This window comes from Magnolia sinica, chromosome 13, assembly GCF_029962835.1.
Source record: "Magnolia sinica isolate HGM2019 chromosome 13, MsV1, whole genome shotgun sequence".
In the NCBI taxonomy this organism is placed as follows: Eukaryota; Viridiplantae; Streptophyta; class Magnoliopsida; order Magnoliales; family Magnoliaceae; genus Magnolia; species Magnolia sinica.
In genome coordinates, this window is record NC_080585.1 from 28,350,002 (window position 1) to 28,368,503 (window position 18,502).

At 38.5% G+C, this 18,502-nt stretch overlaps 1 protein-coding gene across 2 annotated transcripts; it reads right to left on the reverse strand.

The window, feature by feature from the left end:
• Nucleotides 1-831: 831 nt before the first annotated feature.
• On the reverse strand, nucleotides 832-14,917 carry LOC131223375 (sulfate transporter 3.1-like). 2 transcript variants are annotated; one of them, XM_058218784.1, is made up of 12 exons: nucleotides 14,571-14,916; nucleotides 14,272-14,479; nucleotides 11,226-11,397; nucleotides 10,338-10,403; nucleotides 9,746-9,859; nucleotides 6,141-6,257; nucleotides 5,917-6,043; nucleotides 4,369-4,655; nucleotides 3,956-4,146; nucleotides 3,063-3,148; nucleotides 2,654-2,730; nucleotides 832-1,577 (listed from the first exon to the last, which is right to left on the reverse strand). In XM_058218784.1, exons 1-12 carry the CDS (start codon nucleotides 14,881-14,883, stop codon nucleotides 1,383-1,385), a joined length of 1,953 nt encoding a protein of 650 aa, XP_058074767.1. In that variant the 5' UTR covers nucleotides 14,884-14,916; the 3' UTR covers nucleotides 832-1,382. The 2 variants fall into 2 exon arrangements, with proteins under 2 accessions (XP_058074767.1, XP_058074768.1); XM_058218785.1 differs by lacking the exon at nucleotides 10,338-10,403 and having other exon boundaries at nucleotides 14,571-14,917.
• Nucleotides 14,918-18,502: the final 3,585 nt, after the last annotated feature.

Below are 18,502 nucleotides of genomic sequence, written 5' to 3' on the forward strand. Positions count from 1 at the left end.
TAGTTTACTCATATGCTCTTCACTTGCCACTATGGATCTCCCCTTCAACTGTTATGGTGTAGTGTAGCATGTGTATCTTTGAAAGGATTTTGCATATGAATAATATATAATTTAATCGCTCAATAGTTATTTAGTTTGGATGGCCTACTATTAGGAGAGAAGATTTAACGGTTGACGAAAGCAATTAATTAATCTAACGATAAGCAATATTTGAAGATTTTATATCCTAACATGTTGTATGTGATGAGTGGCTCATGCTGATATTCACTGTGTTCTGAGTGCATGTTGCAAGCTGGGCACGATTCATGTCCATGCTCTAACTTAAAGGAGAGCTTTAGAGTGGGATATTTATGTATAACCGTACATTTTATAAATTATAAATATATGAGTGGATTCATGTATATTTGTTAAGATCTGGTATTCATATCTAGAGATCTTCTACAAATCTTTAAAGATCTTCCACCTCTTCTACATTTTCCTATCATTCTACTGGATGGTCTCTTTCGATTAATCATGACAAAAAATAATTCGATCGTGACTCTGGACCATACATCTTAATACTAGCTTAATCTCGTATTCATATCCAGAGATCTTTAGCTTAATCTTTGTTTTACTATTGCTATCAACATTCACTTTGGTATGATAATCCTAGCTGTCCCATCTACGGCCTACAAAATGTATGGTCGGTATCATTTATGAAAGTGTCAGATCGTACATATGAAACGGCCGTCATGGAGAGAGAGAGAGAGAGAGAGAGAGAGAGAGAGAGAGAGAGAGAGAGAAATTTGATATACTAGAGTTTATGGGCAATAATTCACTATAATATACATATGATTTAAACACGATGGAGTTTTATTATTCTTATTAGTTGGATCATCCAAACGTTACAACATAACATGCAACAAAGCTCCCTTTCAAAACATCCCTTACTGTTATTGATTGGGAACTGCTAATCATAGTTATTGACATACACACACATATATGATTTAGAGCTCTTCCATTTGTCATGCTCAATCAAAAAGTGCACGTTGGTCACCCAATACTTAAGTTTTAGGTGGGCAGTGGATTCAGACCATCCATCTAGTGGGTCTGTGAATGGGTGGCCCACAATTGAAAGGCCTAGATTGTGGGCCACCCATTCGCACCCTATGATCCAATCCAAATGGGTAGGCATTTAAATGAACATTCAAAACGAAAACGAATCTAGCTACCATGACAGACTTATGGTAAAGATGATCCGATCAGTTTGATTCTCAACTGTGGGCCATGTATATATAAGGCCCATTAGTTGGAAGGCCTAGATTGACCACCATGTATCATGTATTGGGTGATTAACGGCACTTCCTGATCTAGCATGATGGATACAAGTCGGCCTTGATAATTTAAGCATTATCAACTGCTATGGTGTGATCATTGAGTCCTGCAAAGCCCTTTTGCTTTGATTCATGAAGCATAAACCGGCACGCTGTGACCGCCTCCGCTACCGATAGAAACACCCATTCCTTTCCAAATGTTTCCAGGAAATTAGAGGATAGAAACTTTTCCATGACTTCAATTCTGGGATTCGTTAATGCCATCTGAGAAAGTAAACCAACAAAATATTTAGGTGAGTTTGATCAATCTATTTTTGAATTGAATTGTAATTGTTAGGCCAATAAAGTGGAAGTAACCAAATCATGATATAGCTAAGTTAGACTTGGAAGGAGTGTATTTCCAATTTATGGCTCATGACAATTTTGGAGTGGCCTAACTTTTTGGTGTATCACTTAAACCTAAGTATGTTTGGTTTTCCAATTACAATGATAAATAGCTAGAAATTTGTAACGATTAGTTACTCCTGTAATTGTATGGTAACATCACTTATATTTGACTCTAATGACGGTTTTATTTTAGTTGTTTGTTTTACCCAAATATCACTATAATAATTTCAAAATTTTTTTACTTGTTTTGTTCGGAGGGTTATTTGACTCTTGATTTATGAGCTATAATTCTTATTTAAACAAACACCTTGAAATGATGATGATGACTCATTTACTTTGCATATATTACATTGGAAATTGGAAAAACCAAATATGCCCATAATGGGATGCATTTGATGAATGGATTTAATATATGCAACATGGCGGGCCCCACAAATAGTTTGGGAGGTTTTATTGGTTGAGTCCCTTCCTAATAATTCCACGTGGGATCGCCTGCCTGAAATTTTGACCCTAATATCACAGATCACATTTTATGGAGAAAAATGTCATGCTGGCCCCACTGAGGGCGACACTGTCAAAAGTTACAGTAGTGTTGATATTATGTGATCATTTTACTTGCATAATACTTAAAAATTCCATTATTTTCTTTATGAGTTTTGGAGGGTCAAGTTGGGTCATCTTGGCCTAGCCCATTGATAACCTATGCGAGTGGGTCTGGTCAAGTCAAATAGGGTTTAACCTGAGCCCAAACCATTTACTTAAATGGGCCATATTTTCTAACCACATGTGAACCACTTCTAATTTAACTTGGCCTGAACCCACATCGAAAATGGGTCAGACCAGGCGGGCCTACTCGACCCATTGACACCCTTATTATGGATTATAATATCAGTAACTAGTCTAATGAAGTGACTCTAACCAAATTGCAACTAAAAGAAAGTTGCATATCATACCTTGATCCCTTTTCTATGGATGTTTTTCTGGACTTCATGCAGCATTTCGATGCCCGGCTTGTCTATGGACGTCACCCCTATGATATATAATAAGATAAGCTTATCATCTTAATGATGGCTCTTAAATATCTCAAGAAATTTGGAATGATCACATATTCTGACAATTTGATGTATGTGCCTCATCACTGCCATTTGATCATGTTAAGACATCGACAAGGTTAGGTGGTCCACTTGGGTGGGGCAGTTCCTAAAGCATGCGATGGGCTCCACAACTCACTGATCTAAACGTGATCAGATGTCAGCGATGAGTTTATTAACAATTCAGTGCATGAACTAAACAATAGATCATCTCCTAGCATGCATCCTCTTCCATTGACTGAACAGAAATTTTGAGGTCCTTAACGCTTACCGCCCATATCTAGGATAACGTATTGCAGTTCATTTCCGCCAGAATTTGTGATCTTCTCATGTTCTTCATCGATCCATCTCAAAATCCTGTGTGGAATGTACATAAGAATAGTGTGAAGGAAGTAACAAAAGAAATTAAAAGAGTTCTACGGTGAGCGTTCGCCGACGAATCTTACCAAAGGATTCAACTGCGAAGGGAACTGGGCCCACCCGATAAACAGATTAACTGGACCCACTTAGAATTACCTTCAAATGGAGGAAGCCATGGCATGTTTACTTCCTAGACGGGTGTCTCAGTTGGGGTGACAAATGGGCTAAACCAGCCTGGACTAGCTTGAGTACATCCCCACTTTTGGCTGAATTGGCTATTTGGGCCCTCAAATCTGAATTCAAGGCCCATTAATTACTTGGGCTAGACCTGGGCTTGCAAATTTACGAAAATTCGACTTGAGTCGAAACCAAGTCGAGTCGAGTCAACTCGAATACTCGGATGACTTCCTTGAAAACCCATATGCTTTATCAGCCCCTTCACAGTAATTTTTAATATTTTAAAATATAATATATAATGTCAAGCTATGCTGAGTTGAGTTGAGTTCTACCGAGTTCCGAGTGGAGTCGGTGTTTGTCACGAGTTTTGACTGAGTTGTCGAATTTTTTTCTCCCCAGTTTTTAAACAATGTGCTTGCATTTTCTTAAATGCAGAATAGATAAAACTGATCAGCTGGCCCAGCATTTTTAGATTGGTGGGGCTGATTATTTTTATGGTGGGACTGGCCAATCAAGAGCCTTATTATTTAGCTCATGGGCTGTGCTGGACTTTGATTCATGCCCTTAGACTATGGGCTAGAGTTTTACAATATTCTGCAACCCAGGATTCTTGTTGTTAGCATTAACCTTTCTCTTAGGTAGCCAGCACTAGAGAAGTAGATGGGTGATCCCAGTTCTAGAATAAGAATGCCCGGCACGTCGTTTGTAGATGGATATTGCTCTACATCGCGATACATCTTGGTGTTTGGAATGTTCACGAGCTTCGAAATCCCGGGTCTCGCCAGATATAACAGTGATCTAACTATTGAAATGCCCACCTGCAATGGAATTAACCAACAATTCATGAACCAGAAATGATAGCATCTACTAAAGAAAATGATATTCCTTGGTAGTGACAAATGGGAAGATGACCTGAGCCCAAGCCCAAACCAGCTAGGAGCTAATAGGGTTTAGGCCACACATTCAGATCCAATAAGAACCAGGTGATTCGCAAGCTGGTACTTTTTTTTTTTTTATAATGCATGGGAGAAGATCCGTACCGACACCATGAGCCCAACGTCCATGCTGACAAAGACAACTCCGAGAAATGCTGCCATGCAAATTAAAAAATCGAACTTGTCGACCTTGAAAAGGTGATAAGCCTCTTCGTACTCGATGAGACCGATCATGGCAGATATGATGATGGCCGAAAGAGCCACCAGAGGAGTGTAGCTAAAGAGAGGAGCCAAGAACAAGAGAGTGAGCATCAAGCAGATGGACATCACCACATTCGACATTTGTGTCTTGCACCCAGCATTGTAGTTCACTGCTGATTTGGAAAATGGCCCTGAAAATCAGAACATTGCTCATGTGAGATTTCTCATTGGAGTTTATCTCTCTACTATGTGTAAATTGATTGAGATTAACACCTAAGTAATTTGATAAAGCCGTATAGCTGTAACTGTTGGTCCATGTCTCCTTTTCCTTTATAATGAGAAAAACTTAGATATATAGGAGAACTGGCTCGAAAGCACCTTAATTCGGATTGAAACAAACAAGAGAAAACAAAAAATTTAAGTAACCTCACACGGAGAACACACGATTTTTATGTGAAAAATCTTTGTAGGAAAATCATAGTAAAAAGCGATGATCAATCTACTATTTAAAGAAATTACAGGGATGAAGATAACTTGCAACAAAAAAACCCTAGCTTTCTTTTGAAGGTTTTCAAAACATTAAAAAAAAAAAATTCTTAAATTTATAACTCTCTCTTAACCCTAACATACCTTATCCTAAGAGCCACAATTTCAAGAAGAAAATATAAAAAATATCCTTTCACCAATACTTGGGCCTTATTAGTGTATGAAATATGGATCATATGGGCTCAGAAAAATAATAGTTTTGGTGTCACAATTTTAATAAGATATTCAGCGAAAATATTTTATGCAAATCATGGCCTAGCTTATGAAAATAATCAATGGCATGAAGTTAAAACCCAATCCTCAAAATTAGAGGTCAAAAAACTGAAATGATTTGAACTTTACAATGATGAGATATCTAAAGTGGGTCCCATGACTTGATAGGCTTGATTGAGGTTGTATTCCCCAATCCTCAAAATTAGATGTTAAAAAATTAAAATAATTTGAACTCCATAACGACGGGATACCTAAAGTGGGCACATGACCTGATAGGTTTGATTGAGGACATATTCCACTTGTAAAAATTTTAAGTGATCTAGTATCAAACATCAGAACCTGCCGTCCATGGTGGAACTTGGCTCGAACTGGCCTGAACTGTCCGAGCTACTGACCGAACCAGGCTGAGCTGGCCAATCAAGCTCGAGGACCGAGGTGAGCCGAGTTTCAGCTGATGTCAGCTAGTGGCGGAGCTGAGTCAAGCTGTGCAAAGCTCAACTCGGTTTGACTCGTGTACGGCTCTACGTGCATCAAGTTAGTCCCACTTAGTACATGTCATGACCCAAAAACTAGACAGATCTTATAATCAAGTGGCCATAAATGTACATTGAAAGTGGGCCATTAATCTTCTCATGAATGCTTATTTCTTCCCATGAGCAACAACGGATTTTGTGTAGTGTGAGAGCCATGTACCGGTAGTCAAGTAGCATGATGTGAAAGCGCCGGCAATGTTCATGAGCCCAAAAGCAACCATCTCTTTATTGCCATCTATTTGGTAGTTTTTCATCATTGCGAAGCTCCTTCCAATGGCTATTCCTTCCTGCATAAAAATAAATAAATAAATAATAAAAAATTTAAAATTAAAAAGTAAATAAAAAAGAAAAAGAAAAATAGTCATTTAGTAGCATTATCCCTACCGTTAAAGCTAAGATGCCTGAAATGATCCCAGCTTTAACGGTTACTTTTAGATAGCGAGGCTCAAAGTTCAAATATTTTATGGACGGAGGACTTAATCCTTTCTTCAATGGGCCCACCTGCCAAAAACCTTATAAAATATATTAGGAAAGAAAAAAGAAATTCTTAACGAAAAAGACACGAGTTTACTGTGGCATGGTGCGCACGGGGAGTCAGTGCACACATGTCTGTCTTCTTGCACCGTGTATATTGACTATTGGTCACTATTTTCTAGCCGTCCATTTTTTATTTTTATTATACATGTGTGGTCCACTTGATGAGGATGCAACTTGATGTTTTTGACAAGAGAAAAAAGAGTCAAATGTGTTTGTCTGATATTAATTATCACATCAGATTTAACCATTCAAATGAAGACACGCAGCAATGAAATCTCAACAAAAGATAAATGAAAAATCTATTCGGTTGCATTGACAACCAAATGTAATCAAAATTCATAAAGTCATGAGTAATTAAAAAATAAAATAAAATCATCCTATCGCTACAACTATGAGACACGTGTCGCATTTCTCACTTATATGACACAACTATTGACCAAAGTGGCCTTATAATCGAAATGTGTATTGTCTGAAACATGATCATGGCAAGTGACGAATTTGGTTAACCATGGCATTTTGTAGAAGTCCTTATAGCTGAAAATATTTAAAGAGCATAGTAATAATAATGTCAAGTTGGATGAATTTCATGACGCTCTACATACATTCACGTGTAGAAATGGATAGCCATCACCTACACATGGCATCTCGAGAGAGAATCTTGTTCACATGATGGAAGTAGGATGTGTGCAACTAATGGGCAACCTAAGATAAATGATTAGCATATGTGATGTTGCTTGATATGCCACAATCATCTTTAGGTTTAGGCAATTATTTCTACATCAGCAGACATGAGGAGTGGCTACGAAAATATTTCTCTAGCTGTTGCTTAAAAATCCTATAAATAAGAGAAATATTGAAAAGCTTCAAGTCCTCACAAACTCAATAGAAATCAAATTTATAATGCAACGCTGCCTATCCTTTTAATTTAATTTTATTTTAATTAATTATCTTAGACTAAGACAACCCGTGTACGAAGGACTGGCTTTAACATAAGAGTAGTATAATTCCGTCCATCTACATCTCTACATTGAACTAATCTAAATTAGGTGTGGTGTAATTTTTCTATCTACGCCGAGAGCGTTGGATCACAAGGAATACTTTTTTTTAGTAGTATAATTGTATTCATCATCAAACAAGTTACTAGACCAAGGAAGATTTAGATCTACAACCTTGCCATATATGCTGTAAATGCTAAATCATTGAGGTATATTTTTGTAAGCTTCTTTTTTAATAATAATAAAAAAAACTTGTATTTCAATTAATATAATTAAGTTCTTTTACTCTCACATTGCATGAATCATATCATCTTTGCTATCATGGTGAGAAGAAGTTACTTTGATTTAAAGGTAAAAAGAACTTATTAGAGAGATGAATCATTTCCTTTACAATTACCTTATTTCATTTAGAGATCACTTAATAGACATATGAACTATTTTATTTTATTTTTATTTTTTATTTTATTTTTAATCATTAACAACTACTTACGTTCTCTTGAGATCATAGGTGTTTGATACAAATTGAACTACAAAAGGCCTAGCTATACCTGCCACCGTACACTTATACCAATACTTGAATTTCAAACCAAACAAAATGCCACTAAACAACTAAAATCACATGCCAAGTGGCACATCTGCTATTCCAGTACGTTCATTCAGCGGGCGTAGACTTAGAACTGAAATGTATTTTTTAAAGACCGAAACCATGGGGCTACTGGATAGAAGGGTTCCTATGTTAATTTACAAGTGACCTCAAGATTAGGGAGTGTTTGTTTTCTCATTTATTGTTGGAAATAAAAGTACATAAACAATTATTATTTCCCATAAATACACGGCAGCCGCCCATACGCAGTGACCTTTGATTTGACTTGACATGGATAGCAAGGAAAAAGTTTAAAATTATGCAGGGCCACCATGATTTATTTGTATGATCCAAGCCGACTATTCATTTTAACAGCTCATTTTAAGGCATAGACTAAAAATCGAGACAAATCCAAAGTACAAGTGGACCACATCACAAGAAACACGAGGATTAAACACCCACCATTGAAAACTTCACGTGTGCCATAGGAGTTGGGAACGGATTGGCTACTCCCCGTGACACCAGCCAATGGCTGATGGTCAATGCTCTGTGGGCCACACCATGATGTATGTGTTTCATCCATGCTGTCCATATATTTTTAAGATCATTTTACGGTATTAGACCAAAAATGAGTTATATCCCAATCTCAAGTTGACCACATTACAGGAAACATTGTTGAATGAGCGTGGACCATTAAAAACATTTTGGGGCCATAAAAGCTTTGGATCAAACTGATTTTTGTTTTTTCCGTTCATCTAGGCCTGTATGACCTAATCAACAGATTGGATATCAAATAAACAGTACAGTGGGCCTTAGGAGGATTTTAATGGTGGATATCCAATCACGATTGTTTTCATGTGGTTTGGACCACCTCAAATTTACATACCTCTAATTTTTGGGATCAAGAGTTAAAATGATCTTTAAAAATGGATGAACGGAATGCATGAAATACATACATCATGGTAGGGCCCACAGAGCACCGACCATCAACCACGGGGCTGGTGGCAGGGGGAGTAGTCAATCCGTTTCCAAAGGAGTTTTTGTATCAAGTGGGCCATGACCCATGAATCAAACCGACGCGGATTTCCTGCAAAAGGCTTTCACGGGAAGTTCTTGCGATCCGAAGATAAGTAGGGCCACCTTGATGTTTGGGATAAATCCACCCGGTCTTGCTATTTTAGGTAATGGGAGCAAAGATACCTACACTTAAATCCCCGTAAAGATCACACTAAAAGCATCTGGACCGTTGATATCTAACCAATGAACGAACGGTTGGACCTAAAAATATCATCGATCCAAATCCAACAAACATCTATCAATCAGATATTGTTATCTTGGGTATATCCCTCATCCACGGTAGGACCTAAAGTTGTTTTGTATCTATGTAGTCACACGCCACGTGTACGGTCGATGGTTACTTCCACTTTCCTAAAAGCAAATTCCAGTTGTGAAATCCTTCTTTGAAACGGAATCTATCAACCTTCATATCGGGAAATTCAAGGAAGTGATAGCAACAAAACAGTTCCAAAAGCAAGAGGGATTTTGATAGAATGCGGGGCCCGCATGGCTGCTACCATGCAGTGACTAGTTCTCACGATTGAATGAGACACGTGTGAGAGATCGAGGCCATTCATCAAATCAGTCACACTGTTAAGATGCTCTGGATGATAATATAAATGTAATGTGTAGACCACTAGATGAGTGTACACTTTGATTTCGGTACATGCATCATCACACTTATCACTACCTGATGAATGGCCAGGATCGCTGGCAGTTGTGCCATCTCACGTGCAAGAGCTTTCAAGCGGGGCACGTTTTATCTAAATCCTAATAGACAGTCATTACGGTGTATATTAGGGATAAGAAAGCTTAACTATCTGTATTCCATGCTTTTCGGCACGTGCGAAGTAGACGAGAAGACAGCCTAAGATCACGGTCAGCAAGGGTGAAATCGCCGATACCCAAAATAGCCTTGGCTTCTTCTTACTCTGCATCCATTGATACGCATGTATTTTTAGTTATTTTGCACTATTCAAAGGGTATTTTAATGGAATTATAAAAAGAGCTGACATTTCACATGCAACTAGTTGGACACGCCCAACTATCGTATGGTTTCCAACGTGTCATTTGTGTGACATCTAACCCGTCCAACAGGTCGGTCCCACCGTGAAGATCACTTAAAGCAAAAATCAGGCAAATCCACAAATCAGATGGACCACAGTATACACATGATGAATGTATTGGCCTGGTTTTTGCTGCATGGTGGGACCAACATTCTGAATAGGTTGGATTTCGTTACCTCATCGTCCAAATAGGTGCACGTGAGGCCTTCTCATCATAGGTCACCATGTATATATCTGTCCATACATGTGGGTCCCATCGGTGGTCCAGACATTTGATATGATGGGCTCCACCGTGGATCGAAAATCTAGACCGATAAATCGTTGGTCCAATCACAAGTCTCACCAGATAACGGGTGAAGAGGAGGAAGCAAAGGAAGGAAATTCCTAAAACGGCACTCTCCCATCTCCACTGTAAAAACAAAATAAGAAGTGAAAATCATACAGCAGTCGATCAGTCATACACAGTTTTTCTGTGTATAAATCATACACCAAAGACTCAAGAGTATAACAATTATCTACACCCTACAAATAGTGCCAGTTATACGGACCACAGCTCTCAAATTGCATGATCTCAATCATCAACGGTTAGATTCATTCGATCAGCTCATCAAAAAGGTTAGCCACTGTTTGGATGGTTCTGATTGTCATACACTATGGTATTGGTATGAGGAAATTGACCCAGTGTTCCTAGAGCAATGTAAGCTATAGTGCTCGTAGTTGCATTGGGGTTCTTTGATAGTCCAATTGATTGATCCGGACCATCCATTCGGTCCAGCACACATGCAATGGGTTACCAAAGAAAAAAGATCATGCTGATCGGATTATCTGATCCGTCTGTAAGTTAATCTATGGTGGGGATATTCAGAAGGGTATGATAGGCACCATAGAAATGGTTGTTTGGAACCATAAGAGATCCATAGTAAGACCTAAAAGAAGGATGGTTGACATTATTGATTAGACCCACTTTTGTGTAATTGATCATGAGCCGTCCATTTTATAGGTCATGGATGGGATGCTTAGAATTGTCTGATTGGAGTTACTTTAAGATGGTATCCAATTAAATATATGCTGCATCTGATGGACAGTCCAGATCAATCGATTAGACTGCACAATGTACAGCTAGGGGCATTGGATTATGGATAAGAGAGCATTGGATCATTTCTCTTAATTAGAAAATTAGCTCAAATTAATGGATATTGATTATTGAGGAGGATTTTATAAATTTCCAAACCTTATGAGTTTGTGTAAAGATTGAATGCATGACAGAGATCACATCCATATTAGTTGTGAAATGCTGCAGTCCAAACATGCCCTTCAATTGCTGTAAGCAGATGATCGTGGCCGTTCCCCCCATGAACCCAAGGATCGTCGACCGTGACAAGAAATCAACCAAAATTCCAAGCCTGGGAGATGAAATATCAGTGGCCATTTCTCGTATATATGCTATCATGCATGTATATAATGAAAACATACACTCGAGACACTTGTACAGTACGATACTGTCCATTAGGTCCCCCACACATTAATGGGATACTCGGAAAAAATCACACCGGTTGGATGATCTGATCCATCTAGAAGTTGGCCTCCTGTTTAAGCGGTGCATGGTAGACCATGAAATGTATATTGGACATTGTGTACAGTTCAGATGGACCAAAGAGCATATCTGGACGCGGATTTCCTGCTAAAGCCTTTAGCAGGAAGTTCCTGCTCTAGGATGCTGGGTGGGGCTCACGGATATGTTTGTAAGAAATCCACCCCGTCCATACGTTTTATGAGATTATTTTATGACGTGAGACTAAAAATGAGGTGTATTCAATACTCAAATGGGACACACGAGATGAACCAGTGAACATTCAGTGAGAACTGTCGAAGCGTTCTTATGGCGATAAAAGTTTTTTATCAGGCCATATTTTGGTGTTTATAAACTGTTTGGATAGCATATAAACCTCAAATTGGAGCCCAGGAAGGTTCCAACAATAGGAATTTCTTTCCCCAATTTTCCCTCTCGTGTGACCCACTTGAGTTTTATATCCACCTCGTTTTTGGTCTCGCATTCTGAAATGAACTCGAAAAGCGGATGGCAGAATGGATTTCTCACATACACTGCAGTGGGCCCCACCCAGCATCCTTGTGAAGGAACTTACTGCGAAAGGCTTCGGCGGGAAATCCGCGTCCGAGAATATCTATCCTTACGGGAACGGATTGACTACTTCCACCAGCCAATGGCTGATGGTCGGTGCTCTGTGGACCCCAAAATGATGTATGTGCTTCATCCATGCCGTCCATCTATTTTTTTAGATCATTTTATGATACGATACAAAAACTGAGATATATCCCAATCTCAAGTGGACCACATTACAGGAAACAGTGTTGAATGAGCGTAGACCATTAAAAATCTTTTGGGGGCCATAAAAGTTTTGGATCAAGCTAATATTTGTTTTTTACCTTCATATGGGCCTGCATGACCTAATCAACAGATTGGATGTGAAATAAACAGTGTAGTGGGCCTTAGGAAGATTTTAATGGTGATATCCAATCACTATTGTTTTCTTGTGGTGTGGGCCACCTGAGATTCTATATATCTCATTTTTGGTATCAACCCATAAAATGATCTGTAAAAATGGATTAACGGAATGGATGAAACATATTCATCATGGTGGGGCCCACAAAGGACCGACCACCAGCCACGGGGCTGATGGCAGGGGGAGTAGCCAATCCGTTTCCTATCCTTACGTATTAGAAAAGCAAATGAGATAATTTACACCCAATGTTTTAATGTTTAACCCAATTTTCTACTTGAATACACAAAAAGTAGAAAATGCGGGGTATGTATCGAAACAAGAAAGTTTGCATATTTCACACGTACACATGTGTACGATAGGGTTATTGGAGTTGTATTAATTATGGGTGCATCTTTATCATAATAAGATAGTAACCATTGTCCACCGTACACGTGGCAGCCATTTGCGAATCACGACTGTTCATCCAGTAGGACCTGTATTAGATGACTCGGAGTCCTACCTGATAGACGGCCCCGATTCACACACGCTTCTCCAAGTATAGTGCATAAAAACTTCTATATTATTGAGATAGATACGTCTTTATAGTTAGGGAGAAGGATATCCATCCGGATTTCCAGAAGGGATATGATATACACGAATTTACTCATTTGGTGTGTTCCTACTCATCCATTCCCCAACAGGGTTCTGATAGAATGCATGGGAGCAGATTAGCTGTTTCCCAGGTAATATCGGAAACGGTTGGTTACTCCCCTGCCACCAGCTATTGGCTGATGGTCGGTCCTTTATAGGCCCCACCATGATGTATATGTTTCATCCATGCGTCCATCTATTTTTCTAGTTCATTTTATGTTATTGGACAAAAAATGAGGTATATATCAATCTCAAGTGGACCACATTACAGGAAACAGTATTGAATGAACGTCAACCATTAAAAGCTTTTTGGGGGCCATAAAGTTTTGGATCAAGCTGATATTTGTTTTTTCCATTTATCTGGGTCTGTATGACCTAATCAACAGATTGGATGTCAAATAAACAGTACAGTGGACCTTAGGAGGATTTTAATGGTGGATATCCAATCACTATTGTTTTCCTGTGGTGTGGTCCACCAGAGATTTATATTCCTCTAATTTTTGGTATCAAGCTCTAAAATGATATTTAAAAATGGATGAACGGAATGGATGAAACACATACATCATGGTGAGGCCCACATAACACCGACCATCAGCCACGGGGCTGGTGGCAGGGGAGTAGCCAATCCGTTTCCGATTTTTAGGGAAGGACGCAACACACCAATGGTCTGGATCGCCGAACCATGGTGTGCACGAATCTGGATGCACGGTTATGATGGAACGCAGGGCCCCGCCTTCCAACTGCCAGATGGCATACGTGTGATTTATATGGACCATTTATTAGGTACTGCCTCTGTGAACTAGTCCTGTACCAAAAAACTACTTGGCCAGCTGATCAAAGAGATCACACTTGAATGAGAAAACGGACGGCTAGAAGAAAAACTCCAACGGTCCAAATTCAACATACACGTGTGGCTCGCTTGGCTACCACACTACACCGCATTTCGGCATATGATATGCTAAACGTCCGCTAAGGCCCAGATCAATCACACGTGTGCCATGAGTGTGGGACAAGCATCTTTTCCAATTCCATCATGTTTTTTCCGACTCGGTGACTCGAGTTGAGTCGAGAATTCCAAAACCGACTCGACTCGGGCGAGTCAGATGCGACACCTTCAATGCATACCTTAGGAACCCTAACGCAGTCTGGAAAACTCCGGTGAAGAAAGCAGCAGTGAAAAACAAGTGAAGATACAATGTCGGATTCTTCACCACCGATACTTCACTTCCGATAATCGAAGCCATGAGCAGCGATGCTGCCGCCACCGTCCCCACCGCTAGATCCTTCGAAGATCCAAACACCGCATAAATCAAAGGCGGTACAAAGCTCGAATCTGCAAAAACAAGAATAACCCAAAACCTCATTTCCACAATCCAATCTGAAAATCTCGAAACGAAACCGATCGAACAGATCAAGAACATTACATAAGCCGATAATCGGTGGAAGATTCGCGAGCTTGGCGTAGCTGATTCCTTGAGGGATCGCCAAACTGGCGATAGTGATGCCGGAAAGAAGATCGTAACGGAAGAGTTTGAATTTGTATTTCGGTGCCCAGTCGAGAACCGGCACGAAGTATTTGAGTGCATGGACTGTACGGCGTAACGGGGTCTGGTTCTTGAACTGACGGAACGGATCATCGGGGAAAAAGGTCTCTTTGAAAGAGGATTTTAAGGCGCTTCCGAAGGTTCTGGAAGATGAGAAATTCACCTTGTGGAGGAATTCTGAAGAATCTGCCATGGCTGCTGTGGTTTCAAGGAGGGGAGAGAGAGGGTATATGTAGAGCGGCAGTATGGGGAAGATGGACACGTGTATGGATGTGATTGGTTTCTAGTGGGTATGACTGTTGACGTGGATCTTTTCGACTATTATGGTATGGGCAGTAATTACATGGATTATGTTGGGTTTTTGTTCTCATTTTAACTGCTAAAACGGTTTTTTATTGTATTTAGATGAATGAAAGTAAGGTCGTCTTATCTCTCTTATACACCGTGGTTTCGGTGTATATGGTTGAGAAAGGCAAGTGAGAATCGGAATATGGTAGAGCCATTTCCCACCGTAGGCGTGGCAGGATGAATCATCATTTGGACCGCCCATCTAGTTTCTCTCACTGTAGTTGTAGATGTAGATTTAGATAATCTATCCATCTGATTAGTGGCCTTGAAATTGACTCTAAAAAATGGTAAATGGTGTGGATATATTGATGATCCGGGAGTAAGATAATCATAGGTAGGCTCGTTGCTTCATATATATATATATATATAAAACACATATCATGCTCCAAATCTTGGATTACAGACCTGAATTTTTAGTTATGTTTGGCATCCTGTATTTTAAAAATCTTGGAATTCAAAATTATATTCAGTTGCTTGGATTTGACTTTGGGAATTTGTGGAATTATTTTGTATATCTATAAGATGATGAATGCGATGAGGTAAATTACATACAATGAGGTAAATTTGCCCCAATATTTTAACCTAATACAAGTGTAACATTTAAGAAAATAATTATAATAAACCCATTGTAAGATAATCTTGACATAAAAATCAGGCAATTCCAAGTGTTAGATAGCCCACAAAAGTAGGCTACTAATTTCACAAGTGATTTAACGGGTGGCTTGAAAATCTCATATTTCTTTTTAGGTAGTTGTAATTTTATTATAATAATTGCTTAATCTTAATGTTTGTAGTATCCCATTATCATAATGCCATTGCAAGTGAAAATATCCAAGAATATGAATGAGCATGAATACCTTGAGAGAGGAAAATGGTTAGTTAAGATAGCTAGAGAATTTAGAAAATTCAGAATTTTGTGAGTCAGGTTCTTCTTTGGAATTTGGAAAGGGTGAAAATCTTTGATTTTGAACTACATGGGAATTGAAATCCTAGATTCTAGAAGAAGTGCCAAATGATCCACTTTTACAAATCCTGACAATTGCCCCCAGATATAAGATTTCGAGGGTGTGCCAAACAACCCTTTCTATGGCCATCTTTCTTCTAAGCCATTGATGTGGGATGGTTGCACTTCCCTAAAACATGCCTAAGAAAGGGAGTTCTTTTGCCACCACCCAATATTTTGGTGTTGGCATAGAGAACAATGTCCACTACCCAAGACTTTCAAATTTACCTATCGCCCACCTGATAATTGGGTTGGCCTGATTTTTTGGCCGCCTGATAATCACGATGGGATGCATCTATCTGTCGGGCAGGTTAGATGTCATACATATATCACATGGGCCCCACAATTCTAAATTCCTGTGTTTTTCTGGAACGAGTGCACTAGTGTGATCTAACTGATCAGGGGAGCAATATTTTTCTTTCCACGGTTGACAATGTATGCTACCTGATTAGTGGCCCACATTTTTGACACGCAATCCATCAAACGGTGAGAACCACACCCCCAGTGGTAGGTTACAATGACTCAGGACAGCGTTCTATCAAAATCCCAATTAACTCGAGGCGCAAGCCAAAAACCCGTGCCTAGTACGGTGGCCCAGGCAGAAAGGGATTGGGCAGGATTGGGCCTGAGCTAACAATGAATGGCTCAGATATGCCTGGCCTGGTCCAATAATCAAGTGGGCCCCATTATGTTAAAAGATTATAAGGCTTAAAGATCGATACTTGTAGGTGGTTGGCATTTTCAATTAATTATACATATATAATTTAAAGACACTCTTGAGATCCAATGTCATGGTTGGATGGTCCAAACCATTTATAAGATGGGACTTGTTGCGTAGGGAGGTTATACAAAAATAATTCTTAAAACTACTTCAAACCTTTGGCCATTACAACTTTTCCTCCTATGGCAGTTTTAAAAAATTGTTTTTCCTTGGCTTGACCTTGTTGCCAGCTCGTCTTAAGAGCTCAAATGTATCGGTGAGGCAAATTTCAAACTTGGCTATTTAGGACTTGTTTAGGTGGAGAGCAGGCCGGAAAAGGTGATGCCAAGCAAACTTGTGATATAAGTGGTATGCAAAGTGACATTATTTGCTCGGGAAAAAAAAATCCAGTTGAAAATTTTTATTAAAGAAAAGTCTTAATTTTTTAATTTTATATTTATTTATTTATTTATTTTTGACTCTTTGCATTTGCAATTGTTTGGATTTTGTAATCCCACAAAGGGAAACTCTTTTTCTTCCAAAAATTTCATTTAAAATATTACATCAGAGGCAAATTAGATACTGGACAAAGTTAAGGGAGATCTCATGCGCAGTCATGATTGAAGGAAAATGGGTTAGAACAATCCAAGATTCCAACATTTATTATATATCTGATGACGATAACTTTGTGAAGGTTATCCATTTTGTGCATATAATATGTTGTTTAGAAAGCTATTTGCAAGTTATACATGTTAGCCAATGCTCATGCTTATCGACTTCTAAATGATTTCCTAAAAATTGGTTGCTTTATGGGATAATTTTTAGTTTTTAGTTAAAATTTACTATTTAAAGAGTCCTTATAGATTAAAGTCTTCTTTTGGTTATAGGTACGGATTTGAGTTAGTTTAAAATTTACTATTTCATAAAAAATTAGTATTTCGAGAAAGTTAAGAAATTAGGGCTTAATGTTTATACAAGTAGCTTTGTAAACAAATTTTATTCAAACTTTCCATCAATAGTATCAAATTCATCACTTGTTTGTGGAGATTTCTTCATATTATGGATAATAGCCATATATTGAAAAGTTCATCCATGATAGATATTGTTAGTAGTATGGTCAATAGTGGCAGCAGGGTTCGGTCAAGGATGGTACGGGTTGCTGAGATAGGATGGGAGTTCTGTGAGAAATTCGGGACTATTGAGATGGGGATGCAAACACTTTATTATAGCATCCGTTGCTTTTTAAACAAGTACAAATGTCTCATTGATTCAAATTGATTACATTCCTTAGTTTGTATTCTATCCAAATAGGCCCTTAATAATAAGGTGTGGATTTTAACCTTAAGCTCGACCCTTTCAAGTATATTTTATAACAATTTCATGTTAACAGGCATTGTATTCATAATGTTTTTCTAACAATAACCTTTTTACAAGAGAATGAGTTTGAAAAGATTAGTGTTTAGATGTTATTTGTTAGAGTTACACCATGGAAAACCAACGTGGAGCTAGTGATGTGGATAAGATAGTAGAAGTCTTAGCTATTATTATAACATTCCCTACTTTCCAAACAAGTGCAAATGTCTTGTCAATTTAAACTGGTTGCATATTCAGTTTGTATTTTATCCAAGCAGGCCCTTAATGATAAGGTATGGGTTTTAACCTTAGGCTTGACCTTTTCGGGTACATTTTGTAATAATTTCATCTCAACAAGTATTGTATTCATAATGATTTTCTTATAATAACATATTTAAAAGAGAATGG

Coding starts and splice junctions, on each gene's coding strand:
- LOC131223375 (XM_058218784.1), bottom strand. CDS start 14,883: ATGGCAGATTCTTCAGAATTCCTCCACAAGGTGAATTTCTCATCTTCC. Junction 4,147..4,368: donor ACGTTGGGCTCATGGTGTCG/GTACGGATCTTC, acceptor ATTCCATTGCAG/GTGGGCATTTCAATAGTTAG. Junction 3,149..3,955: donor GCTGGCTACCTAAGAGAAAG/GTTAATGCTAAC, acceptor CATTCCACACAG/GATTTTGAGATGGATCGATG.